Source organism: Argopecten irradians, chromosome 8, assembly GCF_041381155.1.
Source record: "Argopecten irradians isolate NY chromosome 8, Ai_NY, whole genome shotgun sequence".
Lineage (NCBI taxonomy): Eukaryota > Metazoa > Mollusca > Bivalvia > Pectinida > Pectinidae > Argopecten > Argopecten irradians.
In genome coordinates this window covers 37357423-37383577 of record NC_091141.1, presented here as the reverse complement: position 1 = coordinate 37383577, position 26155 = coordinate 37357423, and the positions used below count along the sequence as shown (strand labels likewise).

At 34.5% G+C, this 26155-nt stretch overlaps 1 protein-coding gene across 1 annotated transcript; it reads right to left on the bottom strand.

Moving 5' to 3' along the window:
- On the bottom strand, positions 1-23685 carry LOC138330265 (sodium-coupled monocarboxylate transporter 1-like). Its single transcript, XM_069277746.1, has 16 exons — positions 23197-23685; positions 20939-21007; positions 19069-19120; positions 17978-18045; positions 16920-17000; positions 13775-13848; positions 12205-12345; positions 7594-7723; positions 6680-6768; positions 6049-6161; positions 5294-5364; positions 4589-4675; positions 4055-4299; positions 2639-2739; positions 2249-2349; positions 1-1976 (listed from the first exon to the last, which is right to left on the bottom strand). The coding sequence occupies exons 1-16, from the start codon at positions 23536-23538 to the stop codon at positions 1905-1907; spliced, it is 1836 nt and encodes a 611-aa protein (XP_069133847.1). The 5' UTR covers positions 23539-23685; the 3' UTR covers positions 1-1904.
- Positions 23686-26155: the final 2470 nt, after the last annotated feature.

Genomic DNA, 26155 nt, shown 5'->3' with positions numbered 1-26155 from the left:
TATTAATTAGATATTTTTTATAGAGATAAATAGAGTACGAGTTCGTAATACACATGGTCAACAACAGACCACAAAGTTCATTCGCGTAATATTGACTACAATATAATTTCAACTAGATTTACATCAAAGAATACACTGTACTTACATACTTAGATGATGATAATTATCCCAATTATATTTCAATGAATTTCCAGGTAGCGAGTGTCAGCAATGAAAATTCATAAAAAACCTATCGTTCAGATTCGTTCTTGTAAAAATCTATTACTTAACCAGTATCAAGGAGAAATAGACAGTTAATCACGCCCTAACCTGGTCAACGGTTCCGAGCCCTATACAATCCCTGCCACTCTCATCGACTGCTCGGTACAACACGAATATACCACAGTCTCCCAAAACACCAATCTGATTAAAATACAGATCCTTATTATCACTACTATTTAACGGAGTAGTTGTAAGGATCTTTTTTTTAATTAGATTGGCCTTTGATAGAGTATGGCACTCGGGATTACTAAAAAGATAAAATCATATTATATAACCAGTGAGTTATATTCCTTGGAAGAAAACTTTTTATCACTTTAATTCTAAAAGTCGCCCTCCAGGTAGGGCGTTAGAATTGTACCGGTTGCCCCTATTACATGCTCGCAAAATAGGCGACTAGATTAAGAATCTTAACGTTTCATTTAGCCTTCTGTAGAGCGCTCTCCCCTGTGAGGCAGGCTCTGAGTTCTGTCCCCTGACCGAGAAACAACAAAGTCTAAATTAGTTTCTACTCTTATTTAGCGTTCAGCATACAGGGAGTAGGACGATACACTATAAAAAGGCTGCACATCGCATACATGTGTGTCATCCTTGCATAATAGAGGCTGTTAATATGACGTTATCTATTCCGACAAAAAAATTGATTTCAAATTGCATTTTTAAAAACAATGCATATTCATTTAGTGTTGAAATTGAAGCTAGAGATACTCAAAGCTCGATTCCTTATCGCCATTTGTCAAGTTATTTTTCAATTCAATACTCATCTGTTTTTTATATATTATTCAGGTGCCAAATATATTTCCATTTCGCGGTATATGAATTGTTTCCGAAGTATTATGGATAATTCCCTCCTTCCGAATAAAATTTACAAAAGTGCAAAACTATAACCTATGGTAGGAGTGAACAGTACTACATGTACAGAAATCACATTGGAAAAGGCATTACTTAAACCGTCACTATAAACAACAGCTTGTTGTAAATCAAATCTAATTTTATTTATTTGAAAATTCACTTCATGTTATGCGCATTAACAAAGGAGCATACCAATATACTGTATATTGGAAATCTTTTATTTCAAGTAATAAAACGTGTTCATTAGATTTGTTTGTTTGTTTGTTTGTTTGATTAAATAACATCCTATTAACAGCGATGGTCATGTATGTGGTGTGTTACGTGTATGTTGTGCGAGGTGCGTGTTTTGGGAGACTGCGGTGTATTCATATTGTGTCTTCTTGTATTGTGGAACTGTTGCTTTTTATAGCGCTATATCACTGAAGCATGCCGCCGAAGACACCAAGCAAACACACCCCACCCGGTCACATTATACTGACAACGAGTGAACCAGTCGCCCCACTCCCTGTATGCTGAACGCTAAGCAGAAGCAGAAACTACCACTGTTATAGACTTTGGTGTGTCTCGGCCAGGGGATAGAACCAAAAGCCTTCCTCACAAGTGCGAACGTTCAACTCAAGGGTAAAAGTGAGGCGGTGCCAAGGGTGGCATTAGGAAAGATAAAGTCAGTTAGGAAGAAGAGAAAAGATAATATCCTAAATTTTGTCGCCTTTTACGATCATGCAATAGGGGCAGCAGGTACAATTCTAACGCCCTACCTGCGATCAGAACGCATAAACTACATTTAATAACAGTTATAATGATGTTGTAATGTCCTCCACTCTTGTGTAGCTGTTTTGCGATTTATTGTCATCTTCGATTTCATTCTGAAAAAAAGATAAGCAATTAATTGATTTATTATCTGGGTATTCCATATTTGCAAATTACAAAGTTATCTGCCTCGTGTCTTAAGGTATTAATTGTGACGTCATGAGCTTGCTAGCTTAATGTTTAAATTTCGGAGAAAACGACGTCAATTGTGTCCACAAAATAATGACGTAATAATGGGTACCTACCTACAATTACTAACTGCAATATGCAAAGATGGAATAATATATACACTCAATGTTGGCATTTGAGCGATTTTACTGACACTCACATTTTCCCCTGACTTCCGATCAGAGCGAGATGAAATTACTCCATATAGTCGTTTCCAAAAGTGAAGCTGAAGGTTGTCATCTACTTCATCTTCTCCTTTACCTTAAAAATGAAGTATGATTTACACATTTTACACATGTCTGAGGTTAGTAAGTTTGATAAGGAATATAAAAAGCAATATATATCTATCAAACTTGGCGTTTTTCGTTATATATAAACGATAATACTGTACAAATGTACAAACAAGAACACATGTTATAGATATTTTTGTGTTAATTAGACACATATAATATACACGATTAAACATCAGTTATTGCTCAAATAATGGGTATCGGTTATTCTCTGTCAGTGATGGAGCATCATTAACTGAATTTTTAATGACATTAATTACCGGTAATCCAGCTGACAAGCAGGCCAATGACCACCACCGTTAGAATACCTATAGCACTGAACCAGAGATAGGACACTCCGTAAAGCTTGTCTAAACCAGTCCTAAAGGAATGCATATTATTAATATACAGATATTATCTCTCCGTTTCAAAGACGATCTAACAACATCACACGAAGGGTCCAGTTCTGTTGACCTTTATGGTCCTATAATTAATTTTTCTTTGTTTTCATACCAAATCTGGCTTTCTGATTGGCCAATATTTTTTTTGCATACCACTATGAAAAAAAAATCCGAGAATGGCGCGAAACCCCGACGTTTTCGTGACGTCACAATAGAGACATTGACGTTGCGTATTGATTCGGAAAAAAGAATCCCTTGAAAAACCACTATAACGTTACATTTAAACATACTTCATTTTATCAAATAGAGTATAAAATTAATTATAAGTATTGATGTCACTATTTTTTAATTTTATCGGGTTATGAAAAAAAAATTGTTTGCAAACTTTTGTGAGAATCCGAGGATTCACACAGTTTGCAAACAAATTTTTTTTTCATACCTCGATAAAATTAAAAAATAGTGACATCAATGCTTAAGTATTATAAGTTCAAATACATGTTTCGTCTAGCTACATTAAACGAAATAGATATCTCATCATCCATATACATCACCTGGCTGTTTATAGGACGTTAATGTGATAATCTAAACCGATGTTGTACTCTTTAGTCGAGATGTCATGATTTTGGCAGATGATCCATGTACTTGATTGATAAATCATCCAAAAGATCATTAGAACAAGACCGCAAATGTGATGTTTTATAATCTCAACGAAATGGAATGAGTACATGTACATATATATGTATTAAGATTTGTAATTAAGGCAGATTGAAAGGTATTAAACATTTTGACAAATATCCGCGACTGTGAAGTATTTTAATTGATACCACTGGAATTTTAAAATCGTATAGCAATACAATTAAGCAGATATAATTTATATGCTATACCCATATCATAGCCAATGTCAAGCAAAGGCATTACAAAATCAATGAAGAGTTGAAGAAATTAGGTTTAGATAAGAACATCACTTACACACTACTGTACGAGCGATTTGAGTAGTTCTTATCACTAACGATCTTCATACAAAAGTCCAATGTTTTATGGGCGTCGCCATTTTCGTTTATCAGAGTAATCGAATAAACTTGAGAGATCCTAATAAAATATCAGGTATTTCAATTGATCAATCCTAGTTTGTGAATTTACATATTTTACGAGAATTTACGCGGAGTTTGCCCACTTAGTGCAACCATCGGTGGGTGTCCGACGATGGAGTCCATCATGCACCAGGATACTCAAATAACTACTCGAAAACTTGGTCGTGACAATACTTGAATATTTCCACTACCTAATATTACGTACAACTCTGTTGGTACGAGAGAACTTGTGTTGAAAGTCACTGATTCTGGAGAGGTTATTGTAGCTGGTGGAAGCGTTGATTGGCTTCTGAATGTGCTGTTTGGAAACGTTGTCGCCCATGTCTGGTTTTCTATGGAACAATTAGTGACGCTTGTTGCAAGTTTAAAATCCTGTGGATGTCTTACATACTTTCCGATTCCAAGCCATATTGGGAATACAAATCCAATTGTTCCGCCGACCAACGCACCCTTTAAAGATGTAAAGAAAACAAATTAAGTGGATCATCGATTTCAGATCAACATATCCCTTTCAGGTCGTCTTCCTGAAGGATGAATTATTGTCATTAAGAGCTGACGTATATGCATATCTTGTAGTCGATCAGATCTATGATCTAACAAAGCGAAAGGTATTGTTAAAATGTTAAAACGATGAACATCAAAAGCTTTCTTTATTTGCCAAACAAAAATATAATATCTTCCTGGTTTTCGCTTGGGAAAAGTAGGAATATGTATGAATACCTATTCAAACCAAACTCACAATCCAATTTGCTCGTGTAAAGCATGCGCCGAGAATGAAAACGCCAACTAAAGGAGCTCCTATGGCGCCGTTGAATGTCAAGGACGCCTACAAAATAGACACAAACCTTAACTTTTCAAAATTAATAAATTGGCATCGTATTTCTAAATATTTGAGGTTTCATCTAAAAGCAAATATTGTCTGCAGGACATGGACGAGGTTACCAAGCAAACATTCAACCGTCCATACGACTGTTTTACTTTTCAAGAACGATGATATTTTACAAAATAAGCTGTAGTTTTAATGTATATATTGGTATAAAAACTAAAACTTTAAGCAAATGGCTAACTTATACCCCTGGTACCACTTATCGGAGACCATGGCAACCAAATTTACCTCCATTTTTTGTCCACAATGATAATGGTTTTTGAATTATGTGATCCGTCAAATTATAGACAATGACATGTTACATACGTTGACAAAAAATTAAACAAAAATGATCAAAAAAGTAATGACTTATTAGCCGTCAAAAACCGTGTGAATTAAATGTTTGGTTACCATGTTAACAAAATTTCAAGGGAAACACTTGTTGCCAAGTTCCGTTGAAATTGACCCTGTAGTTTAGAGTTGTAAAGATATTATTGTCTACGAACAGACGCTCAGACGGACAGATAAGCTAATGCGTTGTTATATAATGGCTATTCTGCGTGAAAAACAAATTCATACCTGAAGTACCGTTCCTCCCATTTGTTCCACAACAAAGGCCATCCCTACTCCCAAACAACCAAATACCACAGCTGTAAGACAAACAGAATGAGAAAGAAAAGATAAGCAAGAGTATATGAGGATAGTTACATCACTAACGCTTTCTGCTTTCCAGAATGTTTTGGTTTCATTTAATATCACATTTAAAACTAGTAATGTTGTTTTAATAGCCTAGTAGATAATTACATTAGGCTGTAAGAATCGAATATTGAAACTATAATGTCTGCTGAAAAGGAGAAGTAAAAAGCAAGAAAAATAACAAATTGATATCATAAAAAACAGTTATACGATACATTACATGAATACTGAGATTGTCAGCATCATGAATTACTTGTGAATACTTTTACAAGGCCATAATTTTCCATAAACAGATAAATTACATGAATACTGTGATTGAGATTGTCAGCATTATGAATTACTTGTGAATACTTTTACACAATCATTGCTCGACATTAGCTCATTTCCTCTAATTATTTGTTTTGCAGAAATGCCTTGCGTGATGAAATAAAATGTTAAAATTCTGTAAGGCAAATGGACACCGTTACTTTACTGAAAGAGAGGTAAGCGCGGACTGGAGCTGTTATCTATAAATAAAATAGGAAACATTTTGCTATATTTACTCTGGTATTGACAAAGGGAATTAACTCTGACATATCGGAATGAAATAGATCATGGGGAATGGGCATCATAATGGAGAGTAGTCAAATTTATTTTACCGAGAGCCTTTGTGATTCTCGTAGCTGTTGTCTCATCAACTGTCGACATCCTTGGTTTTAGGAAGTCCTCCCATGTTACTGCCGCCAATGAATTGAGCATAGAAGACACGGAACTAAAACAAACATGTTTCTAATGATGTGGTATATGATTTGTGAACATTAATAATTGAGACACATTCAAAGAGTCTTTTATATATCACCCATTTGCCTCATGGACCCATAAAACATGTCAGTTTGTGTATACATGTTTTCTCGGCACATATTTCTTAAATTAATTAATCAATCAAAAATTCATTGATCAATTAACATTATGAAGTTGTCGATTGAGAGTATTTCCATTATCATGTATTATTCAGTCTGTAATGAATCGTATTGTTTTACTGAGATTGAGTAATGTGATATGCTCGTCAGAGTCATAGGCCTTGGCAAAGTATTATAAATAGATGTATACAATATGACTAGAATCAAATCCTTGTGCACAGACAAGCCACTATGACAAAGGAAGACAGCATGAATACACCGCAGCCTCCCAAAATACAGACATTCATACGCTGCAGCATATTGCACACATGTGATGCCGTCCTTAAATGCACTGAATATTATTATAGACAAGATGAAAAACGTCCCCTACCTAAGAGCGCCGCTAAATATACAAGCAACAAACAGACCAGCTAGGCCAGGAAGATCGGCAAATATCTCCATCACGAAATAAGGTAATAGCTGAAACACAACGGGTATTCATAATTTATCACTAGCATGTACAATATATTATTGAACAAAAAGGTTAAACATATACAGAACACATGTGCGGAAACGCTAGCTTTTTAAAGTGCTTTTCGAACCGTGTTTGAAGTGATAATTCATGCAGAAAGCTAAACTTTGTATAAGAGTATTTCTGGTATCGAACCACCGAATAGTGCTAATTATATCCACTCTCATGAATAATATTTTTCATTTTTTTTCGCATTTGCGCTAAAATAAGTACGTTTAAATTATAGTGACAGAGAGGAACCATGTGTGGACGCGTTGTATTATATAAAACTGGTGGTGAAGAGAAAGGAAGAGAGAGATAGAAAACATGCGCGAAAGCGTTGTCATCAAATGCTTATTGTGTCCGTGTCACTGTTAAAAAGGTGTATAAGAATTTATTAATAGTCTAGCAAGGGAATAAGAAACAAAGATTGAATAAAACGATATCGTACTTCACCGTATCTCTAATTAACTTCGTTCTGTGCATAAGGTTAGTTTTGTTCCCTTACCGAAATGTACTATTTAGTCTTAGTGATACTAAGTGGAAGTTCTTAATCCTGCTAAGCGTTAAGCGTAAAGAAATAGGAATGACCGGTTTGTCAACACAAAATGTGATTGGATAGCATGTGTTGGCATTCGGACGTTAAACTCATTTAACCAACCAATAGATAAACCAATACAAAATCAAATTAAAAAAGAAAGAAATAAAATTCAAACATCTTAAAACAATAAAAGAGAATGTTTATTTTGTAAGAGAAATAGTGTCGTTACCAAAAATATACGGGAAAAAATTACCTGATTGGCGTTTGCAATGTCCTTGTTTTTCAGTGGATCGCATGTAGCATAATTTGCATATAAAACCACGCCCACCAATGAACAAAGCGTGATGAGGATGAACATTCCAGGTACGTTACATAATAATGCGCTGGAATGAACAAAATAACATTTGTTATTTATAACGTTCAGCCTTCACAGCCGGTTGGAGGATCGGATTAATATACATGTAGGATATGAGAATATTTCACTGTGGATCACGTTCCGTTGACGTTTATACACATATAACTTCAGATTCAATGCATATTAGGTCATCTGAACCGGAATATACCGCAGTCTCTCAAAACCACTGCACACACTGGTGACCGTAATATATAATTGACGGTCATCAAAGATGGAGGCCGGCGAAATCTGTAAATTTCGGTTTTTGGCTGATTTTGATGGTTTAAGATGACGTTGAAAGTTTTCGATCGCTCTTCGAAGGAAGAGTTTAACCTGCTGTATCTGAAAATCATATCGGTTTACACTGAAAGTGTATACTTTTAGCGCAAAAGACGCTAGAAAAATATATCCGAGATTACCGTAATATGCAACGTGTTGTCAAGACCAGATGACCTTGTTATGAAATACATATGACCGTAATATGCTTTGAAAAGTCCTCCATCTGAAGTTCCAATAGTTGCATTTCGATATAAAGCGTTAATTACATGTAGTTATACATGCAATGCGTACGTTATAACATGCTAATATCGAATCAATGTATATGTACAGAGCATGAGATGCTTATCACGTTTCGACTATTTACTAGCACTAAAGAGATAACGAAATAAGTGAAAATGGATTATGGTTTCGGTATATTGAGATAGATCTTCATATTGGCAACATTTAAAAAAAAATATTGCATTCCTTTTCATACAGGTGATAAGACAAACACATAAGGCTTAGTGAGTATCTTTACATCACCTATCCAGTTCACGTACCGCATGTTTTTGTGTGTGCTAAACTAAATTTTATAAAAATAGCTTTGATATATAAATAATGTTAAATGTGCAAAGTTCTATAGTTTATACGACTCTAAAAAATTTCGACGCTTTAAAGATCAATTGAACTTTTTTTTTACATTTAGGCAAACGACATGAATACAGGTAATATCAAAGTTTTCGTTCTGTTTGGTTTCGTTTCCTAGATCATTGATCAAATTTCACATTTGTGTAAACAAATTTACATTTTGGTTTCTCTTTGTTTTAAGTTATACAGTGATCAAAGTGTATATCCGTATGTATAGATTATCAATCATAATTGGCTTTGTAATATTGATTTTATTAAAAAAAAGTTTTATTTTAAAATTCGATATACCACGAGCCTCAATCGATTCGACTGTCATATCAAATATCCAATTTACACCAAGGACGTTTCAGTGCTTGATCTTGTTTTGTATATACATGTAGTAAAATGTATTTATAGCAAAACCCATAGCATCATGAAATATTTACACATATAAGTCGCAAAAATTACAAAAATGCGATTATGTTGACATTCACAGTATTACAAAACCACGAGTGTGTTTACCAATATTTATATAAGTTTCCGCTTTTGTTACATGTACAAGGAACAAGGCGCGAGGTTACATATTGACCTCAAATGAAGAATGATATTACAAATTCTTCGACATGGTCCTATAACATAAGTGCAAGAGTCAGCAAGGGAAATAAAAGTGATTGTTATAAAAGTTATGAAATATTACGGTCATCCTTCCGATCATTAGCTCCCAATATTACGCTCATCATGTTTTGATATTACGGTCATCTCGGAGATATTTTTCTAACGTCCATTACGTTAAAAGTAAACACTTTCAGTGTAAACCAGAATGATTTTCAGATACAACAAGTTAAACTCTTTCTACGAAGAGCAATGGAAAACTTCCAACGTCATCTTAAACCATCGAAATTAGCCAAAAACCGAAACACACCGATTTTGCCGGCATCCATCTTTGATGACCTTAATATATATTACGGTCACCAGAGTGCGAAAAGTTCAAAACACGCACCACGAACATCATACCCGCAACAAACAGCATACATGGGAGGCCGGCCTTACATGACCCTGACTGTTAATAATACGTTAATATAATTCATCAAGTAAACAAATATAATGATTTGAATGGCTTAGAAATAGCAACCTATATAGAGGATCTTACATAAGTGGCTATGTGATATGAAAGGACAAGGGATGTTATGGGCTAAAAACGACCGAGGACAAAATCAAAGACCTATCTTATCTATATTTAAGACTGTTGAATATCCAAGGTCTCCAAAATAATCTTTGGTTTTTATGAAAAAACGTTCTAGACATTTGTTAAAACGCTGGTAACTCAAGAAAAGCAACTTTTTAAAGAATTTGGCTGATTTGCACGGTGTTTTCTACTTTTTTTTTTACATTGGCCGCATGCAACAAACAACACCATATATAGAGTCATTAACGAGTTTGATAACTTTTATATCACAAAGTCACGAGTGTAAGATTCCATTTATCACATAACTTTCAATAATAGGAATATAGGTAAAACCTCATTTAGATTTCTTTCGTTTGGATATAAGACAGTAGAAATCCGGCTCAGATGTGACGTTTCCGTCTGCTGAGACCATCATGCGACGTCATATATATATTGTGACGTCACAATAGTGTTATTAAACCATGTCTTAAGGTATTTATGAGATGGCTGGACGGGCTACTTATGTGATTAATTCAGGTGTTTTTTTTACAGAATTGGCTTGGATATTAGAACACACTTGTTGATCCAATTTTGTATTAATTGATCTAGAATTCGCAATATATATTTAGAATTTTTTTTGTACTATTGTTGCCTAGTATTTATTTTAATGTTTTATGAGCCTCTCAATCCTGATGTACTACTAAATATAGTTCACAATTATAGTTCGGCACTTTCACAATACATACACGTGAATAAGTTATAAAGCGAATAATTGCATGACGGCTTGCAATTACAAACGTTTTGTATGCTATGTGTTTTACTGAAAAACATGATTTATCTATCAATCTATCCTGTCATCGAGATACCTTTAACATGGTATCTAATTATGTCTATTTTCATGATATGAAAGAAATGAATAATTAATTTATAATTAGTTATCTTTTCCTGATACAACTGTACCCAATACCTTTACGCTATTCGCAGGTATCATATTACATTGTATGTCAAAAGCTGTCGTATTATGCTTTATCTGACCGAATAATAAAACCGTTAGAAACACTATTTGATGTTTAATGGTCTTTATGTGCCTTTATTATTGAAGAAGAACAGGGAAAATATACATTCCTGTCGATTGTGCCGATCAGGAATCGATCCAGGGTCTCCGGCGTGAAAATCTGCGGCTCTACCGACTGAGCCAAAGAAGCATGCTCAGCTGAGTGACAGAGACCATATTTAACACTAAGTAGAAACCATACTGACCCGCTCTTTTTACACTACTCCTCTTGTGTTTCTTGAGACTTCCTAAATTTCACACATAGACTCTTTAACCACCTTCCAAGGTTTTTTTTAATTGAGCGCCAATGTAGAAGGATAGGAAAAATACATATTCCTGTCGAATGTCCTGACTAGGAATCGAACCCGGGTCTCCGGCGTGGAAATCTATGGATCTATTAATTGAGACACTCCGTTCAAGAGAGGATCTGAAAACATCCCATTAGGGGTCACGCCAAGATTTACCTCAAATCAAATGCAATTTCTACACCTTGCTACATCAATTGAAAACGTCATTTAGCCTCAGTATACATATACTATTAGCTTTGTTGTGCTCTTTGGGCGAGAGGACTACGTAAACGAACTATTTCATCACCCGACATTCAGTCAAAATTTTGAAAGAAGCAATTTGATTGGTAATTTCCAAAGGTCACCTGGACATGACCCCTAATGGGATTTTCTCAGATCCTCTTATCAAACGTAGTGATAAAAAGGATCTGTATTTTAATCAGATTGCAAATCTTATTATTTTCAATTGATCGCAGAAGAATAAATCATGTCAAATATTAGCTCAGTTATGGTCTTTATTGAATCTTTAATGAAGGCGAGATCACCTTCCCTCATCGAGAACTTTGCTAACCATTTATATATTTTTTGCTAAATCTTGTGACACATTCCTGATGCAATCCTGATGTTGTCATACATTTTTTTGTATTTGATGGATTGACTGACGAGTATATATGACTGTCATGTGATTTTTATTCAGAAAAAAAGAGATTTGAAAATTATTTTAAAAATTGGAGTATTTATACGTGTACTATAAAACAGAGAAAGGGACGACAGTTGCCATATTGGAATGTTTACCCCCAACTCTATCAAAGTTCGTAATAGTATACTTTTTTCCTAGAGTCTTAGTCACAAGTCAGTCCTCCGATAATCCTTAATCACACACATACCATTTAAAACGTTTAAACGATGTCTATATATATAGTCGAACGCAATAATTGGATATTAAAACGTATCGGAATACGTACCTCTGACTGAACCGATTGAATGTGGCTTACTGTTGAAACAACATACATGGGCATGCACGATAATTTTGTACTCATTTAATATGCTTTTACATTTCAAACAAAATGTATACTCACAATTTGGCGTCCTTCAGAGATTTAGCAGAGGAAAATCTTTGAACCATCTGTTGATCGACGGTATATGGCGGTAGCCATACAAAATATATTCCAATGATAAGGGACCAAAATGTATGGCGTACTTGAGGATTTGGGTCAAAACTGCGAAAAAAATGAAAATGTTAAGGTTAGACTTTTGTATGTTTTATAGCAAATATATTATATACTTCCAATAGCTTATCGTCAGCCAAAGCAATAAACGTTTTCATGTTGAAATTTCAGTTAGGTACACTAACCAGAACTCTAGATTTACCTTTAGATTGACAATGCATCAGATATTTACATTAAATGTGTTCTTTGTGCTGGTACTATAGAAACATATTGTATTTACATTAAATCCTCCAGAAAATATACGCATATAGTGTTTGCCATAGTTTTGGAAGCTTAATAGAAATGAGGATATTTTGTCAATGTGCAAAGATTTTAGTGAAGTTAAAGGACAAGATAATATCCTTGTGATATTTTTTGCGACAGTTTCGAAGAATTATACTTGACAGCTTCTAAATAATGACATTAATCTTAGACATATTGGGATGATCACTATTTATAATGGTTTGCATTTGTTTGCAAATATTTAATTAATGTCAAAGATGAATTCAGTATTCTTAGGGCTTTAGAATTGTACCTGCTGCCCCTATTGTATGATCGTAAAAGGCGACTAAATTTAGGATCTTATCTTTTCTCTTCTTCCTAATTGACTTAATTTTTCCTAATGCCTCCCTTGGCACTGCCTTACTTTTGGCCTTGAGTTGAGCGTTCGCCACTGTGAGAAAGGCTTTGGGTTCTGTCCCCTGGCCGAGATATATCAAAGTCTATAATAATGGTAGTTTCTGCTCCTGCTTAGGGAGTGGAACGACCGGTTCACCGCATTCATGGGGGGGAGTTCTTACATGACCATAGCTGTTAATAGGACGTTAATGAATTAACAAACAGTATTCTTTTAGACATTGATTTGCGCTTCAAATCAATTTTATTTCATAATTACGTTCTCAACATGCGAGTTACTTCATAAACTATATACATGTTGAATAATGCACAACATACACGCAACACACCGCATACATGGGAGGCCGTCCTTACATGACTATAGCTGGTAATAGGACGTTAATTAATCAAACAAACAAACAAAAAGTTATAAATCAAATGAAATTATACTGTTTAGCTCTCAAGATCGCGGTGTTAAAATTACGCGGTTTCATTAAATACGGGCATATTAATGTATGTAAAATTTCATTGTTCACCAATTTCTTTATTGCATGTACTTTGAACTATTGTTCTGAGGTGCGTCATGTATCAATGAATTCTGAATACTTTGCGGATGTTTGCAATTTGCGTGCTTCAGCACAAACCGGAATGTAGCAAAAATAGCACACAATTGATGTTTAGTTTTCATACCGATGACATTTTAACGTTACTTGTTTAAATATTTCATTCGATCAATAGACATGCCGAACATAGTTTATATTTGACAAAAGATGCATGCATCATCAAGCATTTAGGTGGGAAACCAGTGCAAATAAGTCAGACTCACTTAAAAAATTCGATTCGGTGATTATCATAAGCTATTCTCCATACTTCATTCATACCTCCAATTTGTGAGGATCCCTGAAAAATGATTAATCAATTCAAACCTTGTGAATACATGTACCTTTCTATCGCAAATGTTCCTGCTAGCGGAATGCGAATACTGTATTTATACATGTATTGTAAGTCATATGGCTGTCAACGAGAGCACAGTTACCAGTTTGCATGCGTATCGAGATAGCTGGCGCCAACAAGGGCAAATGCTACTTTAACTTGTAGATTTTAATTAGATTTGGACAGGTTGCTTTGAAAAATTAAAGTGTTTGTGACACAAAAACCTTTTTATAAATTTTCTGATAGTCTGACCCCATCAATGTTGGCTGACACACGTTTCACAGCACTCCGCAAAGCTGTTTATCTACTTTAAGGGCAGTAAGGTTAAATTGCTGCGGCTGAGAACACTTAAATGGGCTAACCGGTAACATGGTACCAACGCGTCATCCGTTTCACCATGCTCTGCTGTCTGCTGTAGAAACTGTTTATTTTATAGAGAAAAACAACAGAGTCTTATAGTATTTTCTAAATATCTGCAGTGGAAAACAATGACAGTGATATCTCTACTTTTGGTTTTGTTCCGGATGTTATCCCATACCAGTTTGGAGAAGGGGATAACATCGCCATACAGATGTTTCAGATGCTGATCAAGAAACCCAAAAAGGTAAACAAGAGGATCGGTTGACGAACACTGCATGGTTTGTAATACACCTATGATTATTTTGATTTATTGACATTAAATATAGATGTGTATGCCTTCATGGGTATTCATAAGATAATTTCTTTTTAATACGTGAATATAATCTGTAATATATCTTTCATAATTAAATCTTTTACATTAAAATCATCTATTGAGAACAATTAATTTCTCCTTTTATTAGATTATATCTGAATTAACCTAAATGCATTTGTATGATTGACGACTTATATAATTACTACACTAATTTTACATACCTACATATTACAATTATACGTGTATTTCAATAAAATTTCTTATTAATCAACATTAATGACAACAAAGTGTAATACACTTTATTACTATGTCAATAAACAATTGAAGAATTCAGTAAATGAGAATTATATCTTAAAGTGAATAGTCGGGCAAAGAAAACCAGTCTAAATGCGTTCATTGGCCTTCCAAAAGTTCTCGCATATTAATACGACAGTCAAGTTCTGCTAACGTTTCCCAGTTCTGACCATTGAAAGCGAGGCTGCGTGGAAATGTAACCACGGACATAGTCAGCCGGGAGGACGTTTTAGGATTCATATACATTAAATTAATTTCTTCGTACGCAGACAGATTTTGACGAGAGATTTTATTTTTTCTATTTCATAAGAAATTATACTGGATACATTCACACCATTTTTACCGACTTTAGCCATCCTTGCCCGACTGTTCACTTTAATAACAGAGAAGTGTATAATAATGGTATTGGTTACTACTGTGAGACAAAGCTAATTACATGGTTCAATTACCAAAAGTCAATTTTTCCATTTTATGTTGTGGATACATGTTTAGTTATATTTTTTTTATTTCAACAGGTGTTCATGTGGTTTCTGTGATCCAATGGTTATGGAATCGGAATCTACGGTCTGCTGTCGTGAGATAAATGATATCAATTCCATAGTTTTCAATAAAAAACATCTCTGTAAATTGTTTATGTTGTTATTAATTTTACCTATTGATATATTTATTATTAATGAAATGTTACTTTCGTTGCAATATCAATATACATTACATCAATCCTCTTCTCGATATAATGTATTTATATGGCTATACAGCCAGATACATTACTGATATTATGCAATTACCTATTTAATAATGTATACTGTAGCATTTCGTATGAGTAATTAAGTAGCAGGCAATGGTGATGATAAATTGTCCTTAAGTTGTTACAAGCAAATACACTTTTGAAACATGCACATTCCATGTATAATGTTTACTAACAAACAGAGTAATTATAATATAAATGTAAATATATACCATTGTCAGGTCATAGATAGTAGGTCACTTTTTTCAAACATGAATTAAATTGACCCTGAAGTAATTTAATGCCTCCATATAAAACCCCATTCACACAAATGATGATTTTCTGTCAGCTCAAACACGACACTTACGTAATGCAACCTTGAATTTTGAATACTCTTCTTTTTTGGAAAGCGAATGAACTTGTTTAAAAAACTTATTTTATTTTAACTTATTTTATTTCTGTGATTGTTATAGCAGCAATAAGCAGCGCATTGCACCACAGTGGATTTATAATGACAGCCTGTAATTATTTCATGTGAAACACAGGATAAGATAACTGTAATTTTAGGTGTTAAGCTCTTTTCGCGTCTGTCTCATCAGCAGCGGTGAGCCAGTCGGTGATTAAGTGACGTGTGCTGGCTGACAGCCTCGTTATCGCAATAAATTTTTGCATATCGGTCAGCTGCCCAGATGGCCCTATGTCTAGCCTGGTATCTCGGTGTGTGTATTTGCCATCCCCATAAAGTGGGGTATTTCGGTGAACTTAAAGGGGGCCCAATCTATAGACAACTTATCACTTTTTGTGTCACAAACCCTTTAATGCAAATTTTGGTGTATACCATGAGAAATGAGGACAATCCAAGAAATGACAAAATTGTTTTGTGTAAAGCTTTTTGGATATTTATAAAAATGTTCACACACAAATAAAATAATTAAATAAAAATGTTTATTCAATATGTTGCTCATGCCTTGCGTTTAGCGTTGTTTAATTTGAAATGAATGATGTCTACATACCTTGTGGGCAAGCAACATATCCTCCAGTTTACGCAAATTGCTATGCACTGTCAGATTTCTTTGATAATATAACAAATGAAAGTTATCTGATACTTAAAATAATTTAGAACTTGTAGATAATTTCGATGTTTATGTTATCTAGCATATAAAAGCCTGCTTGCCTGGATGCCTAACCTTTTGTATCCCCTTTCATTGCATTTCATTCAACTTGAATATCATTGGTATTGGTCGTCTGAATTCATCTATAATTATAGCCAGTGCCTTGGTACGGAGTTTACAAATGATTGTCTAGATTTTAAGTTGCTTCTTAAGTTCAATCCTTTGTTATACTTGCCTGTATTAATACGGCAATCATTCCAGCCAGCATGACAATCGTCTGGAAGACATCCGTCCATATCACTGCCTTCATACCTCCCTAACATTCACCACAAAGATTAAGATCATCTTTTGAATTTATTGATGTCATTTTCTTCTGAATAGGACATACTGTATATCGCCTTAACGAAGCATATTCGCAGAAGTACAATATCGCAGTTTAATCGATTCCAATAACCTTTCAACTATAGGTCGTTGGTTCGTAAATGAATTTCTGAATATTTTACTGGTGTGTTCACGGATTTCAGTGAAAACGCGAATGGATTGAAAAAAACTCACCCGCGACACTTAACCGTAATACAGTATCTGATTAAGGGAAAAACAAATTGACCTATTTACGAAAGATGCAGAAATTATCATCACTATCTCGAAATCTTCGGAACTGTGATGAATCTTCGAATTAATCAAGTTCGAATCAAATGTTTTTAAACAAAAGACATCAAAGTGACATTATCTCGAAGTCTACCGTCTCTAATTAATCGACAGTTTGAGTGTCGAGTATAAAGTTATCATTCATAACATAACAAATTAAAGATGCTCAACCGCTGACAAATGATATTAAACAAGAACTGAGGAATTAGTATTTTTCTTAAATTGCAGAAGTTACTTACTTTACACAACCGCTGACTAATATATTTTATCTTTATCAAACACAGTAACAGACAAATCAGTGTTTTTCCTTCAAATACAAAAGTTACATATTTTATACCATTATTACCATTGAAAAGATTGAGCTTCTCATTTTACTTCAAGATAAAAATATTGAAAATAATTGATATGAAATAAAATACTGATTACATGCAACAAAAGTTAAATAAATTATCTTATATTATTTGTGTGTTAAAATATATAAACAATTAAAAACCAATTATTGTTCTAATGTCATGGGTATCGTTTAAGCTCTGTAGGCGGTGGAGCATCTTTATATTGAGCAGTCTTCGTATTCGAGTTCAAATTATAAAACAAAATTGATATCACGTTAAAACAAGTGATTAAATTCATAAAAAACATACTTACCAAAGTCGTATAAAAAGTGCATACTCCTCCGACCATAAGAATAATAGCCCAAACAGGAAAATTGGTGACTATAATGAAAATTAAAAGTAAGATATTTTTATTAATTTTCAGCTAGGTACTTATATGCTATGCAATCAAATAATTATAAGGTAATAATCGAATATAGCATACTCGGCTTGGACGAATATGTCCAATTTAACTACTAATTTGATCTAGATATTTGGCCATAACGAACTAGGCATTGCACCCATTAACCTAATTGATTGTCCAATCATTGATATTGTATGGTCGATTGTTTTCGATGAAAAGCAAAAAATATGTTTGTGAATATGGTTTTTCGGGAAATCAAGAATAAGTTTACAATGACGCTTGATTACGTTTGATATGCTGGTCCGTTGGAATTCGTTATAAACAAGTAGTATTGAACTACCGAGTGGGCACCTTCGCCTACCAAGCGATACCGACATACGTCGATGATCCCTTGGCCTTTTGACCCGCTTTTCTGGTGCCTGGGAAACCCGCGCGCTGATTGGCTGCACTGAGAATCGACATCACTATTAGAGCGTCTGTTACAAATTAATAGCATGGTTGTCTGAAAGCGAAAGTAGCTCTAAAATTAGTGACCTTCAAGAAAGAAACGAGCGCTCTTATTGGTTAGAATTTACGTTATCGACCAATAACGAGACTGTAGTGAAAATTTTGCCATCACATTGCAGCAGTAGTAAAGCACCGTAAAAGCGACTGATTCTGTCAAGGCCAGTAAGGATTGTAATGGATTATCTTGCCTTGACATGTGAAGATGCCGATTGGAGGGTGTTGCTTGGTGTCTTCGGCAGCATGCTTCAGTGATATAGCACTATAAAAATGGCAAGAGATCCACCATACAAGAAGACACTCATGAATATACCGCAGTCTTCCTAAACAATTGCACCACGCACACCATACACACCGCATACATTGGAGGCCGTCCTTACATGGCCCTGGCTGTTGATATGACATTTAAGGAATGATTGTTTTGTATCTTGAGGTGTTGTAAATGTACAAATGCCATCCTGAACAAAATAAATGAGGTTAGATGAACATCTGCTTACCTGCACTAAGCGCTGTAGATGGACCATACAGTACAATGCCCATTCCAAGAGTCTAAAAAATGAAAAATCTGGATTACTGTCGATCTAATAAAGGCATGTGGTCCCTATTCTAAATTTGATTATGAGAGCTGAAAAAATCAATATTTCTTAAAAAAAAGGTATTTGAATTCACAGTATAAGTAACATTATCCACATTATATGAGTGACTGAATTCATACATTTATTATGTGGGTGACCGAATTCATACATGTATAATGCGGGTAACTGAATTCATATTGCATGTCTAGGTGACTGAATCTACATTACATGAGTTTATGACTGAACTGAATCCATGTCACTATCAAAAGTTTTGCTGAGTGAATCACGTGATTAAGTATTTTCGTGGCGATTTCTTATCACATTGAGTTACGCGAAAATCAGTAGATGCGATTGGTTGATGTGAAGCCAATAACATTTAATATCACTAAATGAAAACAAACAAAGTAAAAAAATAAGATTTGCATTCAGGACTTTCATTTGTTTCTAGTTTTTCAGATTTCTTCTTACTAAGAACATTTTCTAAAGCTTAAAATATATAAAACAAATTATAATTCGAGGCTAAGAAAATTGTGATAACAGTATCGTTTTCTTCCCGAGTTCAATTCGCGTGCCTGAATTTCCGATAATGCTCATTCCAGGATTCCAGATTGAACTGAATATAGGTGTTCCCTTATACAGCTTTTACTATTTTATAGGTTTTTTTTACTACAGGATTTGACTTTCCAACAACTCATTCCCAAATGACCACAGAGCAATATGACAAATATCTGAGCTATTTACTTGCATTGGTTTCTTTCCGTTCATCAGATAATGTAGTTTGGCAGCCGATGGTGTGCGCATCAATGTTAATGTAAATTTGAGAAGTGTGGAAAAAATAGTCACATTACAAGTCGGGACCAAATTGCAACACTTTTTGCATGCCACTGTTGTTCTTTTAAAGCATGCTTCATGTAGATTCATGTATATGGAAATGACGTTCGATTTTTCATTCGTTGAACCTAGTCATGGATTTGAATTCATGCGAAATATTCGATTTATTTCAAGCGAGAATTCCTGATATGAAGACAAAGACAGCGGTTCTTTTATCTATAAGATCAATACTTATATTGCTAGGAACATTTTATTTATTAACAAACGATCGATGCATATGTATGGTTAACGCTTCCTAGCAATATTAGCCGCAAACATCGGTTAATCCTTGAGAGGGAATTTAGTCACAAGGCATGAATAATCAATGTTACACACTGATAAACATGTGTAAGGGCAAACTCTGGATGACCGCGATATGTCTGATGGTGATGATGTTATTACACGTTTAGACAAGAGGCATATAGGCAATTAAAAACCATATTATTCAAAGCAAATGTCTTTGTATTTAACCCATGGTATATTTAGCTAACTTTGAACTTATTTCGGTTGGTTGGTTGGTTTGAATTTCTTAATGAGTCAGTAACATTAAGAATATTTTAAAATGTGATCCCATGTATGTTATATGTTGCATTTACCTGCATGGATTCTTCTACAGAATACGGTATGAGTGTGATGTGATGTTCGATAAGTTCGTAATTATGCTTTATTGCACCATCATATGGACAAACAATTTCCTATATTGAGAATTAGGTGCGGTCTGCAGCTGTTAATAGGATGTTAATTAAACAAACAAACAAACAGGCGGTCTTTCATGCCGGGTTAAGGAATGGTTCGCCTCTTACTATGACCAAGTATTTGTCAGTCGATGATTATCTTCATTATGTGTTTAACGTGAACCGTATGTAGAATGTGCAGATATGCTTCATGTCGACTGAATTGACAGTGAATAAATAATACTCACAGCGCGTAGTAGAAACAGTGTAGCTCCAAATAGACGAACTGACTTTGAATGGAACCGAATTTCAAGATACTGAAAATAAAATGCACAATAAAAAAGGGAACTGCAACAAGAGGAAAATATTTCCAAGCAAAAGGGCGAATGATGCAATAAATATTATAGGATAATATATTTCAATAAATGAAGGATGCACCAATTTCGTGTAAGAACACTTGAGTCAAATGGTGATATTTAATTAAGATACTTAATTAATTACGCACATATTTGATTATATTGTGTGGTTTGGTGATATTTGAACCGATATTTGAAATCTCTTCTGAATAAATTATCTCTTCAGCAGGAACGTTTTTTACATGGCAATTCAATGTAAAGCGGAATAATGATTATCTTAATCTTTTATTTTTATGGGTTTAAAAGCAGCAGACGTTGTTCACAGAGTTCGCCCTAAAACAGCTTTGATTGATGGATATCGAATATGCTTAGCTTAAAATAAACACACGATCCGAAAAAAGTTTGTTTGTAAACATAATGGTTTAAATCCGGAAATATTGATCCGAATAAATAGATTTTTTCGCGTTTTACTTTGCACTTTGACTCACGTAGAACAAAACTACTGAACTCTTAATGCACTTTATGATTACAATCAATTGAGTTTATACGGAAATAAGCTAGACGTTAAAGTATATGTAAACAAATAAAAACAGAGTTTAACAAAGATCTAATCCTTCCATTATTAACGCTTTATTAAATCATTGATTTTTGTCAATTGCGTAACATATTGCTTTTGCAGCGGATATAATCAAATACCCTTACCAATTATTCCCATGATAAAAAACAAAACATACAATCATTGTTACTTGATGAAAATTGCGTTTTCAAAAAAATGTTATCGTTTTATAGTGAACAGAAGCAACCTCCATTTTTTATCGAAGCTAATGTCACAGCTATTGCATGTTTTATTAATCAATTATATACAACACTGTTATCTTCTATGATGTGAAGGCATTAAACTATTTATATAACACTTTTTCCTTCTGCCATGCATATAACCAACGCATTGAAGAGTTAGAGCTCACATGTCAGTTGTCTCTCTATTGATATCTAAATATGATGACTGGTAAGTTTTGCTGTCGAAAAAATATATAGCAAAATGGTAGTCAATAACCTTCAATAGTGTTTTAATGACACTGTTTTGTGTTTTATTAGTTTATCGTCCTATAAATAGCCAAGGTCATTGTCAGGACGTGCCAGGATTAATGGTGGAGGAAAGCCGGAGTACCCGGAGGAACAATACCGACCAACGGTCAGTACCTGGCAACTGTCCCACGTGGGATTCGAACTCGCGACCCAGGGGTGGGGTTTTATGGTAACATGTCGAGATATCTTTTTTCCCCAAGGATAAAAATAATTTTATTTTTCCCGCCAATACTGCCCCGCGGGTTGTCGAGACATATTAACGACTTGGCCACCGCGGCCCTCTAAATGTGGAGCAGTGGTTAATGACACTACGAAGCCTTTCGTTAAGAGGATTATGAATCTGTGTCAAAAGATAACCGAATAGACTAAAAATAAGGTTATATACGGTAAATAAAAAAACACATTTAATTAAGACATGTAATCCCAGCTTGCTTGTAACAAACATTTTCATTGGCTTAAAATATGTTATTATTATTACATCATGACGTAAATTAATAAAACGCCGCCGTGTACAGTGTCATAACTGGTTAGTTTATTTTGGATTATACAATGACGTATTATCATATCAAGAGAAAAGAGTTAATTGGAAAATTTGTAATTTGACTGGATTAGTAATGGTTATCGAAGTTCGCTAGGTAAATCTTTCGTTTACCTGTAAATTTGGTTATTACATTAATTGTATTGTTAATAACGTTTTTGGCATAATATCATACGTCATTAATAGAATACGAGTATACTCAGTTGGCGTTTCGTACTTTTCCGAAATAATTAAAATTTATGTAAAAAAAATAATTTTAAAATTATGGTGCGATTACAAACAATTGATAAGTCAAAGCCTTCCGGAGGGCCGACCGACATGTAAGATTCGTAACATTGCCAAAGATGGAGATGGAAACATTAATTGATTATCGGCACAAAAATCGATTTAAAGAGAAGCAAACATTAAACGAAGCGTTTTTTATGGGAAGGTGACATTTCTTGTGTACGCTATTACCATGCCATTGAATAGAATTCTCAAATAGTTCAAATAGTTAATTATGGTTAGAAAGAAGAAAAATAATTACCTCAAAAACACTGACGATTTTTAAATTAAAGAACATTGGACCGAAGAGAAGTGCGCCAGTTAGAGGAGCCATCATTGCCCCGAAGACTGACATCCAGTACTGAGTACCATATTGATATATCTCAGCAGGAGTTCCTAACAGAGTTGAAGCCGAAAAGAAGCTGGCAAGAACAGAGAGAGCCACCGGAAGTGACGCCATTTGACGGTTAGCCATGAGGAACTCCCGTGTGGTCGATTGTTTGCCTCCAGAAACAGCATGGAAGACTCCAATACACGCTGAAATCACCAACATGGCCGCAAAAACAACATAGTCTGCTGGATGAAATGTTTTCTTTTCCATCATAATTCGAAAATGCTAACTTTAGTCAGTAAGGTCCTTGCATCCAAAATGTGAAAGTTAACCTCAAAAGTATTCTCATCGGTCAAGTGAATTTGATTTATCAACATACTACTCAATTCGGCAACATAGTGTTCGAATAGCGTAGATCCAGTTCAGCAAATAAAATTCGCATACAAGCAGATAAACTAGTGTACTAATCCTGATAGTATTCAAGTCTTTAAGAAAAACTTTAATCTATCTGGAAACCAAGCCGCTGGAATGCCCTGATAAGACCAATGTTTTTTTTATGAAATAAGATGTAGTTTTGTGTAATGCAACTAATTTTTAAATAAAAAAAAATATCATCACACTGTCAATATGGAATGCTTATTTCTCAATATTAAAATACTTTTTAACAGAACCAAATTTTATACTATGCTTTCTTTTTTAACTTCAGACTCGATAAGCTAACTAGGCTTATATTGTATAGTTCGCAGGTTATCACCAAACGTGACTCAGTGATGTATTCATTGACTATACACAAAGCATAGTCAGTCTGAAATGACTATTCACTTTAATTCCAAAACATGCTCTGAAGTCTTAAATCGGACGAAGCCCCTTTATGTGATCCTTACGTAACAGAATAACAATCTAGACGAAAACTGATTCACATTCATCGGCTTTGAAGTAGTTAATGTTTATTTGAATAAACTACTAAAGCTTTCTTTATGGTATCGTGGTTCGTCAGTGCATGCACTGATAAGTACGCAAGTCTTAAAGTAAGGGTGTAAACTTCGGAAATGTAGTGCGGCCTATAACAATCCTTTTTTTTGCTAATACATGTATAACGTGACCGGTCTTGATGTACTGTCCGGTGTCTCTGACAATGTGTTTTAGTGGGATTGCAATAGTAAACAATGGACAAGAATTTTCGCTATGGTGTCAACGGACTCAACAAGAATATTCTATTCTTCCATATATGCTTCACAGGGGTATCCCGTGGTTGCTAGGTAAAGATAACTCGAATTTACACAGGGGGGGTGTAAGACTGCTCACACGCGCTAGACAATAACGTGACGTCATCAATACATTCGTCGTAGAAATGACATGCATTGATGATAACGTCATCAATTTTGACGCAGAACGACGTTACTGTGATTATGACGCGATGAAAAAAACTAAAAAGTAACATGAATTTTAAATAAGAATGGGAGAAAAAGAATCAAACACGGGTTTGTCAAGTGGAAAGGAATATCTCAACCCTCGTGAAAAATTTTGACCGTCAACCCTCGGCAAGCCTCCGGTTGACATTCCAAAATCTTTCACTCGGGTTGGGATATCCTTGTCCACTTGACAGGCCCATGTAAGATTATATTAGTCTACTGGTGTATTTTACCTCAGAAGAACAAACGGAAAGACAAACCATTGAGTAACATCTTTAACTTGTCTTGCAATCGGTGTAAAATTTAAAAGGAAAAGCAAAATATGATGTAGCGATTCACAACTGATGTTTGTTGACAGGTGCCTACTCAAGATAAACCTAGCTTTGTTCTCTATATATCGTATCGTGAATATCAAACAATCGCCAATTTGATTTTTATTAGTGTCCATAGATATTAAGGCATTGATCATTGATTGTGATATGTCGAATACAAACAACATTAAACTAGATACAACAAGGTCAATATCTTTAATAAATAGTTGACGTGGTTTGTTGTAAATAGCAGACTTAATGTAGTTTAAATTAGCACACGACCGGATATGTTTTATTTATCCATAAAGTAGAATGACGTATCAATTTCAGTAGTTATGCCCCTGTGTTGATGTCATTGTTGATATCATGCATTATATTATGACGTTTTGAAGGTGAATATATACTCTAATTATTCAAACATTATTAAGTAAATGTATATTTGACCAAATGAGACTATTTAAACAAGAGAGAAATGCTAATCCTCACTTAAACTTTCCCACTGAAAAATGTGATATATTGATGTCGTAGAGGGGCGTTATACGAGAATATCTCGACTTACGTTCAATACCTGGAAACACCAAAAAAACTCTTCCCGGCAGGAATAAAAGAACACCAAGCATTAACCGTTATTGTTCGGATAGTTTATTAGACTGTACGTCTTTTTAACAGCTAGGTCCATTCCCGGCCTCTCTGTACATACTGTGTTTGTGAATGTCCTAATTTTGGGAGGCTCCGGTATATTCGTATTGTCTCCCTTCGTAATAAATGAACACTTTATGGAGACGGATTAATCTAAGTACATTGTACTTGTTTCTGAATTTAACCTGTTATTTCGAATAAAATCTTTTTAAACTAAACGTTGATACATGCAGCCAACGACATCGAACGTTACACCGCCTAGTTCCATTACACTTTTAAACCGATTGTCCCACCTTGTTCCTGATGAGCTATAACCAGGATATATTTGATAAAGTTGAAAGATGTGTTTAAAGATTTAGAAGGTATTCAAAATACAACACCATTCCTTCGCAAAATTCGTCACACTTTGTATCCATATATTTAGCTGCTATTGGTAAGAGTTCGGCAGATGAATATTTACTAATACTTAAAATGTTATTGCTAAAGGATTCATCTAAATGATTCAGATTACTGTAATCCTACTTGTTG

What these genes read in the sequence shown, in the direction of transcription:
- LOC138330265 (XM_069277746.1), bottom strand. Translation starts at nt 23,538, where the DNA reads ATGATGGAAAAGAAAACATTTCATCCAGCAGACTATGTTGTTTTTGCG. An exon ending in CACCGAATCGAATTTTTTAA is followed by an intron (nt 12,346 to 13,774) that starts GTGAGTCTGACT and finishes TTTTTTTCGCAG; the next exon opens with TTTTGACCCAAATCCTCAAG. An exon ending in TCTCTCGTACCAACAGAGTT is followed by an intron (nt 2,740 to 4,054) that starts GTACGTAATATT and finishes GCATTCCTTTAG; the next exon opens with GACTGGTTTAGACAAGCTTT.